This window comes from Tasmannia lanceolata, unplaced genomic scaffold, assembly GCF_043159265.1.
Source record: "Tasmannia lanceolata isolate RefF3 unplaced genomic scaffold, GAP_Taslan_0.1 ptg000018l, whole genome shotgun sequence".
In the NCBI taxonomy this organism is placed as follows: domain Eukaryota; kingdom Viridiplantae; phylum Streptophyta; class Magnoliopsida; order Canellales; family Winteraceae; genus Tasmannia; species Tasmannia lanceolata.
The window spans coordinates 9,061,368-9,078,472 of record NW_027518695.1 but is presented as its reverse complement, the minus strand read 5'-3'; the positions used below and the strand labels follow the sequence as shown (position 1 = coordinate 9,078,472).

General features: G+C 37.8%; 2 protein-coding genes across 7 annotated transcripts; both read right to left on the bottom strand.

The window, feature by feature from the left end:
- Nucleotides 1-1,380: 1,380 nt before the first annotated feature.
- LOC143849982 (mitochondrial import inner membrane translocase subunit TIM10-like) lies at nucleotides 1,381-6,523 on the bottom strand. Of its 6 annotated transcripts, none has more exons than XR_013235924.1 (7): nucleotides 6,390-6,504; nucleotides 5,921-5,966; nucleotides 5,199-5,251; nucleotides 4,637-4,675; nucleotides 4,225-4,294; nucleotides 2,252-3,925; nucleotides 1,381-1,531 (listed from the first exon to the last, which is right to left on the bottom strand). XR_013235924.1 is itself a non-coding variant. In XM_077359315.1 (6 exons), the coding sequence occupies exons 2-6, from the start codon at nucleotides 5,951-5,953 to the stop codon at nucleotides 1,481-1,483; spliced, it is 246 nt and encodes an 81-aa protein (XP_077215430.1). In that variant the 5' UTR covers nucleotides 5,954-5,966; nucleotides 6,390-6,496; the 3' UTR covers nucleotides 1,381-1,480. The 6 variants fall into 6 exon arrangements, 1 of the variants encoding a protein (XP_077215430.1); XR_013235926.1 differs by having other exon boundaries at nucleotides 5,199-5,259; nucleotides 6,390-6,448; XR_013235925.1 differs by lacking the exon at nucleotides 1,381-1,531 and adding an exon at nucleotides 1,628-1,766.
- A 1,509-nt stretch (nucleotides 6,524-8,032) lies between these two features.
- On the bottom strand, nucleotides 8,033-15,572 carry LOC143851126 (uncharacterized). The gene is made up of 2 exons (XM_077360452.1): nucleotides 14,906-15,572; nucleotides 8,033-8,646 (listed from the first exon to the last, which is right to left on the bottom strand). The coding sequence occupies exons 1-2, from the start codon at nucleotides 15,289-15,291 to the stop codon at nucleotides 8,427-8,429; spliced, it is 606 nt and encodes a 201-aa protein (XP_077216567.1). The 5' UTR covers nucleotides 15,292-15,572; the 3' UTR covers nucleotides 8,033-8,426.
- Between the last annotated feature and the right edge of the window lie 1,533 nt (nucleotides 15,573-17,105).

Sequence of the window (17,105 nt, the reverse complement as noted above, 5' to 3'; positions counted from 1 at the left end):
TCCGAAGCATCAAAGGATGTTGGCGTGTAGGGCCTTCAGAGCCTTGCACGATTGAAGGCTTGCCCTAGCATTCATGCATGTTGGGGTGCCGCACGGGTTATTCCGCTGCTCAAACATTAGGCCTGTGACGCACTGCTTATCTTACCTCATAAGTGACATGCGGCAAGAACCGTTGGGCGACGCAATGCAAGGTGGTGTCCTCCAAGTGGCCAACCACCTTCCTTGTAATCGATTATGATGCTCAAGAAACTCTCCAGGCCAGCACAGCCTTAGAAGAAAAAAAAAACACAAGAAAACGGTCGTTTTGAAATTATTTTTGGTATTGATATGTTTATGATACTATCAGATCTTGGAGAGGCTTCTGCACATTCTACTCCACGCTGCAAAAATCATTTATGTGTTCTAATTAGTTTCCGTGTCAAACCGCTGCTTATCTCTCTGTTGTAACTTGTAAAAGTGAGTTGTTTAAAAATACTACCGACCCCCTGTGCTTGCTGCTTTTGAAATGAAAAATAATAGAGAGATGTTGACTGTTGGGATCTTTACTAAAAGCCACTCCTGGGCGTGATTTGATCAGGCCAATTGATCTGATCCACAAGCACAGGTTGTGCCGACTGCTGTTGATCCTGCCATAATTGGGTCATCCTAGCCGCTCAATCCATTGAGAATCACAAGCATAACTGAGGACTATGGTAGCCTCGATCTTCAGATGAGATGGTCGTTCGGCATGGGGACCAACACAGTGTGAATCACCTCCAAACTTTTCACCAAAATGCATAAGAAATTGGTGAAGAAAGCGGAAAGAGGTGATTATTGGCTCTTATTTGGAGGAAGAAGGGAAGTTGGTGTCTTAGTAGAGTAGGCAAGATGGTTTTGGGAGGGTTTTGGGTTTATTGGGCATTAGCTGATGTATATTTTCTCTGCGACGCCTTGTCCCTGTTTTATGAAATAATGTGGCTGTTTTCCTAAATAAAATTATCATTATTTTCCAAAAAATAAAAAATCACAAGAAATTAGATGAGAGGGACCTCAATATTCTCATAATTTTCTACTCCATTAAGATGACAAACCTTGTACAGAAGCCCTACAAGCTTTTTTTTCTTTTTTTTGAGAAACAGTAACTTTATTGAGAAGCCCTATAAGCACAACCCCAGTAATTACAGAGAGAAATGCATAAACAGAGGAAATACCAGAGTAATAATAGCACTGTTGCTAAAAAGTTGCTAATGCCCTAACTTAGAAATAATGAAATTTTAAGAAGAAAGAACCTTAAATCATTTTCACCTAATTTATTGAACTCAATATACCTTAAATCATTTTCACCTAATTTATTGAACTCAATATGCCATGGAAACCCAAGGCTCACTAGAACATGAAAGTAGCGAATAGAACATGAATTATCCAAGTGTAGAAGCAAGCATGTAGTGAATAGAACATAAATTATCCCTACCAAGTGTAAAAGCAAGCGACCGAAACCGTTTCACATGGGAGGCCGATTGGAGCCAAGTAGCTGCCCAACCAAATTAGTCACCTGCAATTTAGGAAGGAAACAGGGCTTATGAAACAGATATAAACATCAGTACTTCAAAACATATCATGCTAAGCAACAAACAGTTAGATGAATAGGGTCATTTATGTAACTTACACATTATTAAGTACATAAAATAATAGGGGCGTGAGTTAGAGAGATCTAACGACACTCTTCTCTCATTGAGACCCCATGCTCTATCCACAGCTTCTTCTTCTCCATTCTCCATTTGGGCTATCTAACATGGTATCAAAGCCAAAGGTCTCGAGTTCAAACCTCCCGGATAGCAAAAATCCACATGCAGGGTCGGTCCAAAGTGGGACCAGATGTGCCACGTGTTTGCCAAGTGGGCCACACGTGCGGGGAGTGTTAAAGTATAACAGATAAATAACTCCCTTCTCCAATAGCTTAAGCTTTTGGAGAAGTTGGTAAGTTAACAATCTCCAGGTAGATTGACCCGCCCGCCTCTGCAGTTTTAAACAGTGGTGCCGAGTAGTTATGTCCTACAAAAATTGCTTTGTTATTTGTCATTTTCTCTTTTTTAAAAGAGAATCCTAAGTAGTTATCTTGTACGAAAACCACATATTGCTATGTGTCATTCTCTTTTAAAAAGAGAGTCCCAAGTAGTTATGTAGCCAGAACTTCCCGTCTTAGAAAGAAAAAGCATTGCACATTTTGGTGATGAATGAATGAGAATTAGAGCAAGATGTGTGTGAAGCTTACCCTCTCTTCCAAGTGTGATGCTTGGAACCCATAAAGGTGTGATGCCTTGTTGAATTATGACGTGATGCCATTGAAGATCTAAAGAGTGATTATTTAGAAAAAAGTGTGGTACTTCATATCCCCTCTCAAATTCAAATCTGTCTTGGAGCAGCCTTCCTCCATCAGCATGCCCAATCTGATAGGCTAATAAGAGTCCCGAACCAAGCTGGGCCCACAATCAAATTCGCGGGTCCACAACAAGTCTTCAAGCGAAGTTCGATCAATCAGGATGTTAGTGTTGGGCCCACCCACCTTTCTCAGGTAAGACTCGATACTACAAGTATTGATTGCCAGATGTAAGTCACCAATTTTCTCAGCGCCATTACTAATAGCCATGCATTTATATGGTCTTGCTGCCCTTGGTTTAAAATTTAAAATGCCTGCCTCCCTTAGAATTTGACCTATCTGCTTCTGGGGGGGCGTTGCTACCAAAGTTCATCACACCAATGACTTCTGATTCTGCTATCAAATCTCTTTCCGCCCTCTCCTCCAAGCCAACACCGATGACGCCAAATTGATGGAAATCTAAAAAATTGTTCCATCCACCTCAACAGGCAACAGATGAGCCAAGGGAATCACCAAGGACTCTAATGCATAATCTCTCGAACTCGAAGCCCAACCCCGATCGGCAAGAACGGTATAGGGATGCTATCTTTCCTATTCTGTTGCCGATCAACATGAAGTTAAATACCATCCACACATGGGGAGGCTTCTAACATTCCACTTATCTCCCACCATAGATCTCTGCTAACTACTACACTCCTAGCATTCTACTTAGAGAGTTTTGTGAAGGGGCTAACAGGTTTGGAAGACCAAATAAGGATCAGATCTTCCGTGTCAAAGTCTTTGGGGATTGCAACGAAAACCTCCGCGCGCCCAATCTAAAGCACATGAAGTCTTCCTTTTGCGCAGTTGGTTCAAATCAACCAGGCCTCCAAAACTGCCATAGTAGAACTCTATCTGCCAGCTAGTTCTCTCTACACTTCGATAGGCACTGAATGAATGGCTGGAGGGGCAGCATGGCCATGGCCGTCTTCGATTGTTGAATTCCCTCAGTTGACACAGGCTCACTCTCTACTTTAGCGCTCTCCTGATATAGATTGAGGTTTAACCAAACCAGCCAGTTTGTAAACATTCTAGTCCCAACTAGACCAAATTTTACTGCACCTTCTGCAAGCAATTCTATACTTGAAGTTGAAATTTTTGCATCTACTACAGAACCCGTATCCAAGGTTCCATTTCAAAATTCTCATCTCGGCTTTCTCCAGTCTCCTCTGTTTTATTTTTTTATTTCCCACCCATTCTTACCGTGATGAGGCTCAGTAGCAGATGCCTTAGCACCCATTTCCACGTATATTCCAGCTAATACAAATGTAGGATAGGCTTTCCATTTCAGCAAATGTTACCAACCTATACATATTTCCTTGTGATGACATCATCTGAGCAGTATTGCAAAAGTGCCCAAAACTTTTGCCCCTTTTCCCCACTCTGCCTAGAGGTGGATGTGGGACCATCCATGAGCATTTGCTTGGATGGTTTTGGAGCTGCATCACAACGGCTATTTAGAGTGGTACTCCAACTCCAATCCAACACAACCAATGCATTGACCATGACATGAAAAGTAGATTTGCCCATCTGTCAATTTTTGCACATTATAGATTGATTTTCAAGTTAGCATACAAGTTATAATTCTGGCATACAAAGTTAAATAACATCGTCCTTGTTTTCCAAATCAGTGCAGCCATCTTGCGACTAATTTTATTTGAATAACTGCTAGTTACATCTTATATCCAAATACTCTCCAGATGAATGACAGAAAGATGTTTTGACCAGTATCTCAAAGTCAGAATTTCAAAAACTTAATATGCTTACAACCTTTGACCAATTTTCAAGCTCAAGCAAAACTGAAATAAGTATATAATCTAACACTTTACCTGCCAATATTTTGAAACACAACGGTCTATGCAGCTGTTTTCACCCATATTTAGCTCAGATTCCTTGTACCTGACAAATAGAGAACGCATATTTGAAGCAATAAGTTGTTCAAAATATCCTGTGTATCGAATCAAAATGAGCTATTTCAGAGTTCTTTAAATAAAGGTAAATGGAAACTAGCTTCCACAGAAGATGGACAATATTTTCTACGTGTCTGGTCGGTGCCATATTCTACGCATGGTCAGACCATTAAATGTATGCTCACTTGGATTAGTTTGTTTGAATGCCTCATAGGAACATGTACTACATATTATCATGCACTTCAGAATTGAAATACGAATTCAATGGACCTAACAGCAAAAAAAGGAGCATATTAAAGAGTGTCAGAAAAAAGAATTGTAATAAATATACCTTTGCTCAATACATTTATTGAAACATGTCTGGGTTAACCTGTACCAAAAAACTGAAACGGATCAAATTCGTCAAATTTATAATGAAATCCGAATCTGTCTAGTAACACAGTGCTCCTTTTGTATTATCAAACAATAATAATAATACATAACATTCCAAACTAATGAAACTCCAGATCTAGCCTTAACCTTGAAAAGATATATTGATTTTAGTTCTAAGCACTATAGAGTTCAGTAATTGTAGACGTCTACAACTGAAGCTTCTCATAAACACAGGTACAAAAAAGTATTTTAGACAACAAATTCTAGAATCAAATTTCAGCAGTGGACAAAATGTATGCACCGCATAAAAGGAGCCTTAATATTATTAGGAGGTCCAACAATTGAGGAAAGAGATGAAAACCCAAGCCCAGAAGAAACTAACACAGATGAAACTCAAAAAACACATTGCTGAAATTCATAGCCACCACATTAAAGCCATGTAAAGAGCAACTGGATTTACTTCAAGCGTTCAACTTTAAACAAATTAACGTGTAGGAAGAGCCATTTTGTAAATCACCTACCTGTTGAATAAATCTACCCTATACTCCATTTCCTTTTCTGCCATCCCAAATATCTGCATGACTAGCAACATAAAATTAGGATGATAGCATGATAAGATGAAAACTGGAAAAACGCATTGTCTCAAACATGGTAGCTCAGAACCAATCAAGCGTAGATAGTGAAGACAATACATCAATGAATAAACTCTAGGCAGTCATCTGTAAAGACACTATCAGATCTATAACTGAATGTCAGAAAACAAAAGAGTGGCAGCCATTGTTTTCTACACAGACACGAACCGATACAAGTTGTAACAGCTTGGCCGATACTTGCTGATTTGTTGAATAATATAGGCAGTCTTATCTGGATCTCAAGCCAAGAGAAGATGACCCAATTGAGTCAGCTCAACTCAAGAAGTCCTGAAGTGGATTTGACAATTTCTAGACCATGGGTCTCATAACATTCTGAATTTGCACTCCATTTATTAAAGGATAGTGTATCCTTTTAAGTATATGTCCCACTGTAGAGTAGATAGGGATGAAAACACAACACTGATATTCATGTACACGGCATTTTCGACAGAGACCACAGAAAACATGCAATGTTGGATGAAAGTTTTGACACATAATAAGCTGAACAGAATAAAATGTACCCAATTGCAGTTGGGTGCTTTATTCTCATATAATGATCTGGAGTGCTGGACAGACTGACTACACATCCAATAGTAAACATGAAAAGATACCTGATCTTTGTCCAATCCAGAAGGGGCAGCCATCGGAAAATCACACCTACAAAAGTAAAAAACTATAAGAACTCTTGATACAGAACACTCAAACTATAAATTCAAGCCCAGAAAATAATGAAATCTAGCATTCAGAAAAAAAAGGATAACCATCCAATCCTGAGAGGAGAATGACATATTTATTGAACTAACATCGCACCGAATCTCCATTCAGAAAATAATAAAGAAGGGGAAAAAAACGATACCCATGCTCCAAATCAGTTACTAGAATCCAAGAACTGAAAGCATTCCATTTTCAAATAAAAAAAAATAGTTTCTCAGTAGATTCTAGGATTTAGGATTTTGGACAGATGGAAGCATCTATGAGACTTGCAACAAAAAAACGATGAGACTTGAACATTTTTCATGGATATTTCATTCTAGAATTGGCGTTTTCAGAAGTGAAATCGAATGAGTAGAAAATACTTACAAGGCTTCCTACCAGCGGCAGAGTAAGCTCGTTTGCGAGCTGAGAGACAGAGAGACCTGAAACCCCACAACATGAAAAAGGGAGCAAAAGGTAATTTAGCAAGGGAAAACTGATACCGGCACTCCTTTCTTTTGATAGTGCTTAATAGTTAATACGTAGGGAAAAACACACTTAGACCCCTTGTGGTTTCTAACACATTCAACTTAACCCCTAATGTTTAAAAAGTTACAAGTAGACCCCCTGTGGTTTCAATTTGTGTAAGGTAGACCCCCTCAGTTCCACAGATTGAAAGGTTAGGATGATCCTATGGAGCTGATTTTTTGGGCACACCCTATCTATGTTAGGGCCCACATTATTTGGATGATCCAAACCTTTGGATCATCCTAACTCTTCAATTTGTGGACGAACTGTCAACTGAGGGGGTTTACCTTACCCAAATTGAAACCACAGGGGGTATACTTGTAACTTTTTAAACGTTAGGGGTTAAGTTGAATGTGTCAGCACCCACAGGGGGTCTAGGTGTATTTTTCCCTAATAATAGAACTCCTCAATTGGTTAAAAGGTAACTGATATTGGCAATACCATGTTTTGATAAGGGCACTAACTCTTCTTGTCTTTTATTATTTTTAACAGGGACTTGCTAGTGTCCATTGCAAAAGGCAATTTGCGGATGGCCTGTTGCATGTGAGAGCAGCCGCACTGACTTTGTGCAATTATTGAAAACATGGTAGTGCCAATATCAGTACCTGTTAAAATCATAACCTGAACAAAAACTCCCTGGAAAATAATTTTTTCCAAGGCTTGGTAATGCTTCTTTCTACGTAAAAATAATTTCATAAAACTTTCTAAGGTGTTTGGAAAAGTTTAAGCTGAAACTTTCTAGAGCCCAGGAATAGTTAATAGTGGATGTAAACAGAGCATGAGATATGGAGCTAAAATTGGAGAAAAAAAAAATCCCTTGTCTAGAATAGTTTTTTTCCCTGTTTTCCAGTCCACCACATGATCTCACTCACCGCCCCTTCAAATTTTTTTTCAATGGGGCCTGTTTGGATACGTGGATTTTAGAATCCAGGTTTTAGTTTGAAAGCGGTGTAAAATTTTAGATTTTATAATCCATTATCCTGAATTTTAAGAAAGAAATCCAGGTTTTAGAAATCTCTCACCAGTCCTGAGATTTTTAAAACCTGGAAACACGGGACAATCTCCTCCTCTCTTGCTTGATGAAAAGGAAGGTGAGAAATCAGAAAACGATCGATTGTCTCCTTCTCTGGTCTCCCATCCAGGATTTTGAGGAAATCCAAGATTCTAAAATCCGTGTATCCAAACGGCTCCATGATTGTCAAGCATGCCCTCTGCATTTCTTGACAAAGTTAGGCTGTGTCCTTGCCCCTTTAATGTTGCATAGTTACACTCCGAAATGGAATGCTAAATAGGTGCTCATTTGATCCCAGAACTGTTCTATCATGGAAGAAAATGCAACCAAAGCCTCTTATACTAAACCCATTTACAACCCATTCCATAAGGTAGCTCAAATTGTGGATTGATTAATGGTCCCCTGCTTCTCTCGCTCAAAAAATTAAAAAATCTTAGAACTAAACCAGTCTCAAGTACCTTTTCATATTAAACAACTAATACCATCACTGTTAATTGTAAACAATACAAATCGTGGATTATATATGAACTGTGTCACTTCTTACACGTAAAATTACATCTGGATAACAAACAACATGACACAAATCTTTCAAGATGAAAGACAAAAGGGACACTTGAAGTAATGATATTAAATTTACGTGCTGCGAAGCAAAGAACCGATAATACAACATAAGCACACGACTATAAATCCGATTAACTAAGACAACATAAACACACACCTTAAGTATTCACACCAGATCATACTAGAGCCCTAATTTTGCAAAGGATTCCTCATGGTTCTCTTCCCCCTTTGTCATTTTAATTTTCTTTTCCTGATGGGCACTCATAAATCAACAGAGGCTTCCAGCTCTTCTAATGATGAAAAATGTATCACTGTTGAGAAATTCAGTTGGGAACGTTGAAGTGAAGAAGCCAGGAGATAACAAAGGCGAATACCATGCAAGCCAGTAGGAAATTAAGAAAGCGGTGCCCATGCCAAAAGCTTCGCGTCTCTGTGGGGGGCGCAGGCACAACAACATTGCTTGTTTCATTCCACTGCTCCATGAACTCGGTCTCGTTCCCACCAACCACATTGCGAGCAGTTGCACCACAGATCTCACAGGTCCTGAAAATGATATAGAAAATGGTGACGTTTTTTGAAAGTATAGAAAATGAAAGGAGCTAGAATGTTATTGATATAAAGGCCATATTCTATATGAGCAACATAAATACATTAGTCAGTCTAGCATTTAGATTTTTTTTATAACTTTTTAAGTCTATTACCACAAGAAGAAAAACATTCAAGCAACAGGTAGAGCAGAAAAATAGTATAATTGATTTGCCACTTGTCATTGCATGGGTTGTGTCCCCTTCTGAAATTCCGAAAAGCGTCACAATTATCTTTCCCACACCATTTCAATCACCTTAACTGTACTAAACTTGACGGAGAAAGATGCACAAGGATAGACAACAAAAGGATAGACAAGTACAACAGATTACTGATAATAGATTTTCTGCAAAATAGCATTTTCACTTCATTATTTGTACACATTTCTCAATTAAAAGAACATATCCTCCGTATGCCTGCCCTTTCCATTACATGGTTTGTGTACCCTTCTAATATTCATATTCTGAAAGCTCCACTGGTATCTTTCCCACACCATTGCAATCACGTTGACTGTACTAAACTGGATGAAGAAAGATGCAAAAGTATAGAGAACGCGTGGTAGACAGGTACAGCAGATTACTGATAGAAAATTTTATGTGTTATCACTGTCCATTCATTATCTTTTCAAATTTCTCAACATAGAACAAATCCTTGTTAGGGCTGCCATTGATAGAGATTAACATACGAACTCTCCCTCTGTGTGCTAGGGAAACTTCACCCTGCCCTTAGCCAGTTCCAACTGATTCTTCCTAGAAAAGACTAGAAGTTCTTGCAATTAACAGAGTTGACCATAAACTGAACAATATCGTGCTGATTGTATGCTTGTACAGGGATAGTATTTTTTAAATATTTTATTTCCTATTACCTTGGCTCTCAATAAGTCTTTACAAGTCATTTAGAGGTAGTTAATCTTTTATCAACATTTTGTAATTATTCACTTATATACGAGCATGTGACAGCAATCATGATCATTGTAATTCCTCCAGAATTCCATAATAGATGCTGAAAATAAGTCACCAGGATATTTCAATTGAGGTTTAACTAAGAAGTCAATTAATTATTTGGAATTAAGACCTTGTAATCAAATTGAAGGAAATCAAATCTTTGGAACATTTTTTTTAGCAGGTGTCATAATGAAGCTTGTGAGTGCAGCATACCAACCAAGAAGATTGCTTATCAGCCGATTAGCCTTAACTGACCATCTCGGTGTCCTTATCCTTTTAATAGAATCGTTGACATTCCAAAAAAAATAATAATAAATAAAGAAAGAAAACGAAAAAAGCTTACAAGTGGAAGCAATGTCAATCAGTTTGCCATGTAGCACGAGTCGCTTCATTAAAATGTTATTTTGAATTTTACCTTGGACTATCTTAGTCTTTCGCTCAATAAATGTAAACTGGGGAATTGTGTCATGGAAAAATGTTTGTTTTCTTTCATTTGGTTAAAGCTACTCTTCGCAAACTTATCAATGTGCCCTGTCTCTTCTTTTAAGATACCAACCTCAGTAAAAACCAGGATTGGGAGGATAGGAAGATCTTCCTTTGAAGAAACAAGGAGGGTTGGGAGAGGGTTCATCTGCCCTTCAGATTAGATAGGTAAACCTAAGGAGATCAGCAAAAAGATCCTGATAATGAGTTGGCCAGGAAAGTAGTGAGTAATGTGGCTCTTTGCCAGGTTTAAAATGTCAGTTCCGGTATGCACGCCTATCACCACAGTAATGGAAACATGTCGGTTTTGGTCATAGATTTCGGTAGAAATATTGTAAAGTGATGAAAGTTTATGGAAATGCATGCAGGTGAAGGAAATGTAAGATAAAACGTCAGAAAAAGCTAGAAAAAGCACAAGTACACACTTAGAAACCACCAAGTAAGACAACCATCCATAATGTTTAACAAGATAAAACACTTGGTAACATGAGTTGTCAGCATGTCTGGAACACTAAGGTCCATTTTAAACTGAAACTGTATATAACTTCATATACATATGCTTCAAATAAACACAAAATATAAGAAAAAGCCCGTCCAATTAATTTCATAAAGAAATTTAAAAAAATGAAGGCGATTATAATGATGGAAATTTAAAGGATTTTCTAACATAAATAAATAAAGTAATTAATTTTTAAAATAAAAAATCATACTCCATTAATCGGTAGAATCAACAAGAATGACCCGCATATAAAAAAATTAGAAACAAACATGCATATATGATAAGTTTTTTTCAGAAATATAGTTTTTTTCTATTTTTAAAAGATTTTCAAGCAAAATAAATGAAATGATTAATTTTCAAAATTAAAAAATGACTCCATCTATCAATAAGCTGAGCAAGACTAACTCATATAATAAATTTAGAAGCTAACATACATATATGATTATTTTCATTTGAAAAATATACCTTTTCCCAATTTCCAAAATCTATATATGTGGATCAAAGAATTTCGTTTCAGTGGGGATGGAAAGAGAAGCATGTTGCCAATTCGTGTCAGTCTCAGCCGACATTTAGAACCGTTATTTTCTGCGACTATAATGACAGGCCACGACAAATATGGACATCATCAATATCTCAGTAGATATCGTGAGGATAAGGACGTGGGGATTAAGGCCTTTGAAGGATGGAACCTTGTTTTTTCGCCTTTCTCCAGCTTATAATGACTTATCGTGGGTTAGTAACATTTGCATGTTTTTTAAACCTTCTCAAAACAGTGCAAAGGTGAAGAGTGACATGGGATTGTTTCAATCAAGGATGTAAAATACGTATGGGACTCCTGGGTTCAAAACCACGACTCCTGAATTACAACTTCTTTTGGTTTGATCTCCAAGAGGGGCTTCAGGTATTCCAACCTCAACAAAGTATTGGGGCAACTTGGAGTTCAAGCATAAGGTGAAAAGGGCAGAAAGGGATCTAACAGGGTGCATCTAGGTAGGGGTGTAAACGGATCAAATTCGAATCGGATATGGCTATATCCGAATTCGATTACAGTATACACTATCCGAATTCGGATTCGGATTCGAATTTGACGGATATTTGATATCTATTACCGAATTCGTATCCGTCGGATATTTTTCGAATTCGGATATTAACCGTATCCGTTTATCCGGTAAATTCGAACATTTTATTGCAGCACTTTATCTTTCTTCTCATTCTTACTCCTCGAATAAATTTTCCAAACCCTAAAACCATACCTCTACCTTCTCTTCACAAAATTAACTCTCAAACCCTAAAATATATGAGATTCTCTTCTTCCTTTTAAAACAAAGGCAGAGTGAGAGAGGCGGTGGGGATGGATGATGGTAGTGGGAGTGGTCTTTGGGTTTTTTCTTTTTTTATGTATATGATGGAATGGGTTTGGGCTATTTTGAACAGTGGAAGTGGGAGTGCGATTGTGGAAGATGAAGAGAAATGGGGATGGAGATGATGATTGGGTTAGAGATGGAGGTGACTGGCGGTGATGGAGGTGGCTGTGAGAAGGTGTAGAGGGGCGGCGGCGGATTTTGGTGGGATTGGAGGCACCAAGGAATGCCGAAGATGGTGTCTCAGCCTCTTCCTTTCTCTTGCTTCTCCTTGCAAACCTTAGAAGTCCCCTCTTTTAATTGCATTTTGAGTTTTTATATAACCCTAAGTTGGAAAATTGATCTGGATTTTGGTGGGATTGGAGGCACCAAGGAATGCCGAAGATGGTGTCTCAGCCTCTTCCTTTCTCTTGCTTCTCCTTGCAAACCTTAGAAGTCCCCTCTTTTAATTGCATTTTGAGTTTTTATATAACCCTAAGTTGGAAAATTGATCTGAGCCGTCCATTTACCATCAATGACTATGGCCTTTTTGCTCTATAATTCTCTAGAAACTATGCCATCTTCTTTCAATCACCATCATCCATTTGTCTTTTTCATCCTACAGCCCACATTTGTTGCTTCATAAAGAAGCCATGTCAAACTCCAAGAATGCCTTTAAAATGAGAGATTACTTCCTTTCCTACCCAAAACACTTTTTGCTTTTGTTTTTTTCTAAAAAGAAAATTTACTTTTCTTTTAGAAACAAAAGATAGTGTGTCATTACTAAAAATAAATATTAATGATATTATTAATAATAAATAAAAAGAATTTACTTCTCGGATTCGGATGTTAAACGGATCGGATATACCATTTACCAGATTCGCATCCGCTAAGAGCCGGATATCTCATAAACGGATTCGGATAATATCCGCTTGAAACGGATCCGGATAATATTCGCTTTAAACGAATTCGGATGCGGACGGTAATCGAATTTTCGAATATCCATTTACACCCCTACATCTAGGATTATGTTGGCTCTGATAATGGTTTCCCTTATTTGAATTGAATTAGAGATACGATCCTAATAACATTTTCAGCATAGAAGGTGTCAGTGTAGTTAATAAAGACAAGTTGTAAGGACATCTTTAAGACCATTATTTCATGAAACAGATTCGAGACTACTGTTAGCCCAGACTGTAGGATTGCCAACATCCTTGATGAAATTAATGACATTTGTGAAAAAATTGTGCTTCCATTAAAAATACACTTAGGGAGGTTAATGATCTATCGATCTACCCTATGTATTAGCCAAAGCGAGTGTTTCTAGACCATCATTGTAGATAGGGCAATCTCTGCCCTTATATGCAATTTCTGTCTTTTCTTAATGCATTTTAGTCATCCCTGGAAGGAAAGCCAGAGGAACAATTATTCCCAATAAAGTAGACTGGGATAAATTCCAAAGAAAAATAAACTTTAAATATGCAACAGAGCCAAGACCAATATTAGTGACTCAGAAAGTTTGTAAGCAGCAGCAATACTTAACCTAAATGATAAGTTATTTATTCAATAGATAGCTCAAACATGGATATGATGAATGAGTGGATTAAAATTAGCATTTAATATTATAAGTTGTATACCCTCATTTTTCTCCTTTATTCTATTTTATTGGCTGTAAAATTTCCCTAATAAAATAGAATAAAGAATGATGAAGATGCCAACAGAAATTATCAACTATTGCAGCAATTTTACGCATTTATATCCCAAGGAATGCTAGCTGCAGATGCAAGGTCAGCAGACACACCTCAAACACACAAACACATTTTAAGTTAAAAAAATTTAAGGTCTTTTGAATACTTTTCAACTCAGGATGACATGTCCGCTTGTTTGGGATGCATCTGCAGACCTTGAGTCTACAACTAGCATTCCATTTGTATCTTTCACGAAGAACATTTGTAAATAACTAAATATGGAACTTTATGTTGTTAAACCCTCTCCCTATATTAGATGGACTTTATAAGCATGGAAAATCTCACATATATGGAGAGAGGCGAATTCAGCAGCTGACTTCTTATCTAAATTAGATTGCCCATGTAAAGGAGTGATTTTTCCTACCCACCCCATTTCACCTTTTGCTTCTAAATTTTGTGTCTCTAGAAAAATTAGGGGAAGTTTATAAGCGGTTGTAATTGCTTCTATATTTCATTTAATACCCTGGTAGGGGTCCTGCCAAACCACAGCTAATGAAAAAAACCCTCTCCCTACATGTGATTGTGTTATTGCTCCAGAAAAGCATCTTCAAAAATTCAGTTTGCATAACAATTGCAAAACGAGAAGCTACATTCTATACTGAGTGACTAATCAAATGTCATTTGGGGTAAATAAAGTAGGAGTCAAATTCCCACTTTCATAAATGAATGAATGAATAAACAGACCAACTGGAAAGAAAAAAATACTCTGTTACTAAAGACATGAGAAAACAAAGACAAGAGAATCCACAGCGCTGCAAGGAACACCCACAGATTCCAAATGTTTTCTTTTTGACTTCATTTCCATGATTCGTTTTTAACAATTAAACCCACTTTAGCTTTTCCTTTCTTTAATTGCCAAAGTGCTTCTTATTAAAGTTTCTATTATTCTGCACTTCACATAGAACAAATTCCACACATCCAGGTTCTCAAAATCAAGAACAAGTGCATTTCCCATATATGAAAGTACCCAACTTCAGGAATTCGAACTCACAACCCAAAAACAAAACCCAAATCTTAAACCAGACCTCAAATTCAGGACCTGTACTCAGCAAACACAAACAAATTTCTAAGTAGTAAAAACGCAAGCACTCTAAAAATTAACAAAAGAACACAAATTCATAATACTTAACCTAAAAAAATCGCACATTTAGAAAACCCAAGTAGCAAAATGAATTTTTGGTAACTAGGGTTTTCTCCACTTACTTATTTCCCTTAATTTTGAACCAGGTCTCTGCGCACTGCTTATGGGCAGCAGCCAAATCTGCCTTGCAAGAACAACCCAGCTCGATTGGAATCCCCGATTCCTGATTCGCGCTCTCAAGACTAAGATGGCAAATCCTACAATCCCTCTCTACTTTAGCCAAATGCACCTTAATCCCCAAAACCCCACTCTCCAAATCGACCTCAGAGCAACAATCTGATACTGATGAGTTCAGATTCTGGTCTGAAACCCCTCCAATCTCGGGATCGGACACACTAGAAAACCTGTACTCATCGTACGAGCCCCCGGCCTGAGAATCGAATGGTGAATGAAAAGAATCCGATTCGGAAGCCGAATCGGATTCATGGGACTTGTTTTCTGTCGCCATTTGCAAGGAAACAAAGACCCAGAAACTTCATGAAAGTGGGGAAAGGTGGGGAGAGAGGGAGGGAATGAAAACCCTCCAAAGTGGTGGTTTTGGAGGGTTATTGCATGTTTTTGGAAGGAGAAAAGGGGGTTAAAAAGAGAGAGGGGGGGGGGGTCTTTATTTGTCAGTGTCTGATAGGGATTAAAAGAGGCAAAGAAACAACAAGAAAGTAAAAGAGATCAGAGTTTTGCAGAGGAATTTGGGTAGAAAACTACAGTTTTGTTGCAGGAAGCTGCATTTGTATGGTATGAGGGTTTTAAAAGAAAGAACTTACAGAGGGTGGGTATGGGGAGGTAATTATTTCTTCTGGGAAATTTCTACTGTGTTTCACTTTTACCAAAAAGAGAAACCCGGTTTTCATAGGCTACTGAGTACTGATATTGGCACTAGAGTGTTTTGATAATTGCATTAAGTTATCTTGTCTTTTCTTCTTTAATTGGCTTTTGAGATATTCTTGAGAATTGTAATAACCTTTTGAAAGCCTTTTAAATGATAAAAGACAAAATGAGTTGGTGCAATTATCATAACATTGTAGTGCCGATATTAAAAGCCTTTCCATATTTTTCTTTGATAGACAGATCCTGTAGTGTGAAGAAGAGATGCAGTTCCACCCACTTTTGTTTGTCCTCGAAATTAATTTATCTTCATGAAAAAGACAAACAGAAGGTGGAAATGTAGCAGGTTTTTGGAAACCACAAACATGAAGAGGTGGAAATATCATTTCCCAATTCTAAAATAACTGTTTCTAATTTTAGTCTAAAAGTGTTGCCATTTTGTGCTTAAACCATATGTATATTATACACCAAAACTCAGTCCATACCGATTCCCGTTCAACTGTCCATCCACTCCGATTAATTTATACACATAGACCAAATATTGGTGTATATCTTGTATTGAGTTGTAGCCGAAAGTATGCAACGGTCAAACGGTCTTAAATATCCGATCATTGCGGATGCTTTTACTGTATGGTCCGTACAATCCATCGTGGCCGTTTATAGGGATATTTGCAAAAGAAGTCTTCTGCTTTCCTTTATTGACAAAAAGAGGCATCAAGTTTGACAATTTGCAAATAGAGTCATCAAATTCGAGTGAAATTTGCAAATCAGGTCGTGCCATCTATTTGTGACCCAAATCTTCGGGGTGGATTGTTTTTTACTCACAAAAAGACCACAATGGCCTCTTAAGTGCGTGTTTGGCGAACCGTTAAAATACTGTTTGGTGTTTGAAACATCGTTTTGCGGCCAAACGGCCGTTTGGGAGTGTTTGGGTGCGCAACCACCGTTTGAAACACCGTTTTGAACCCTCAAAACGGCGTTTTGCAAATGGAGGGGGGAGGTCCATTTGCAAAACGCCGTTTTGAACGGAGTTTTTGGGCTATGGGTTTTTACGTGTTTGCCCTCACAAAAATCCATTTTTACATATATGCGTGCGACTTTATGCATTACGTCAAATACCAAAAAAGTTGGACACAAATTTGTTAAATTGTTAATATTTAATTCAAAACAATGGGGCTGCTGATATCATTATATGATCTCTTAATTTTGATTTTTTAAAGACAAAAGAATTAAAAGAAACCCTAGTTTCTTACTTTCTTCATCTACTTTGCAAAGTTGCAAACCCACTCGTCTGCCTCACTGCCTCATCGCCTCCACTCATCCGTCAAATCCGGCCGTTAAGAAGAAGAAGAAGGAGAAGAACCCCAAAGGTATAGCCATTTTTTTTTTTTGGCAATGATGTTTAATTTTAATAGTGTTTGAATGAGATCCTAATGACAT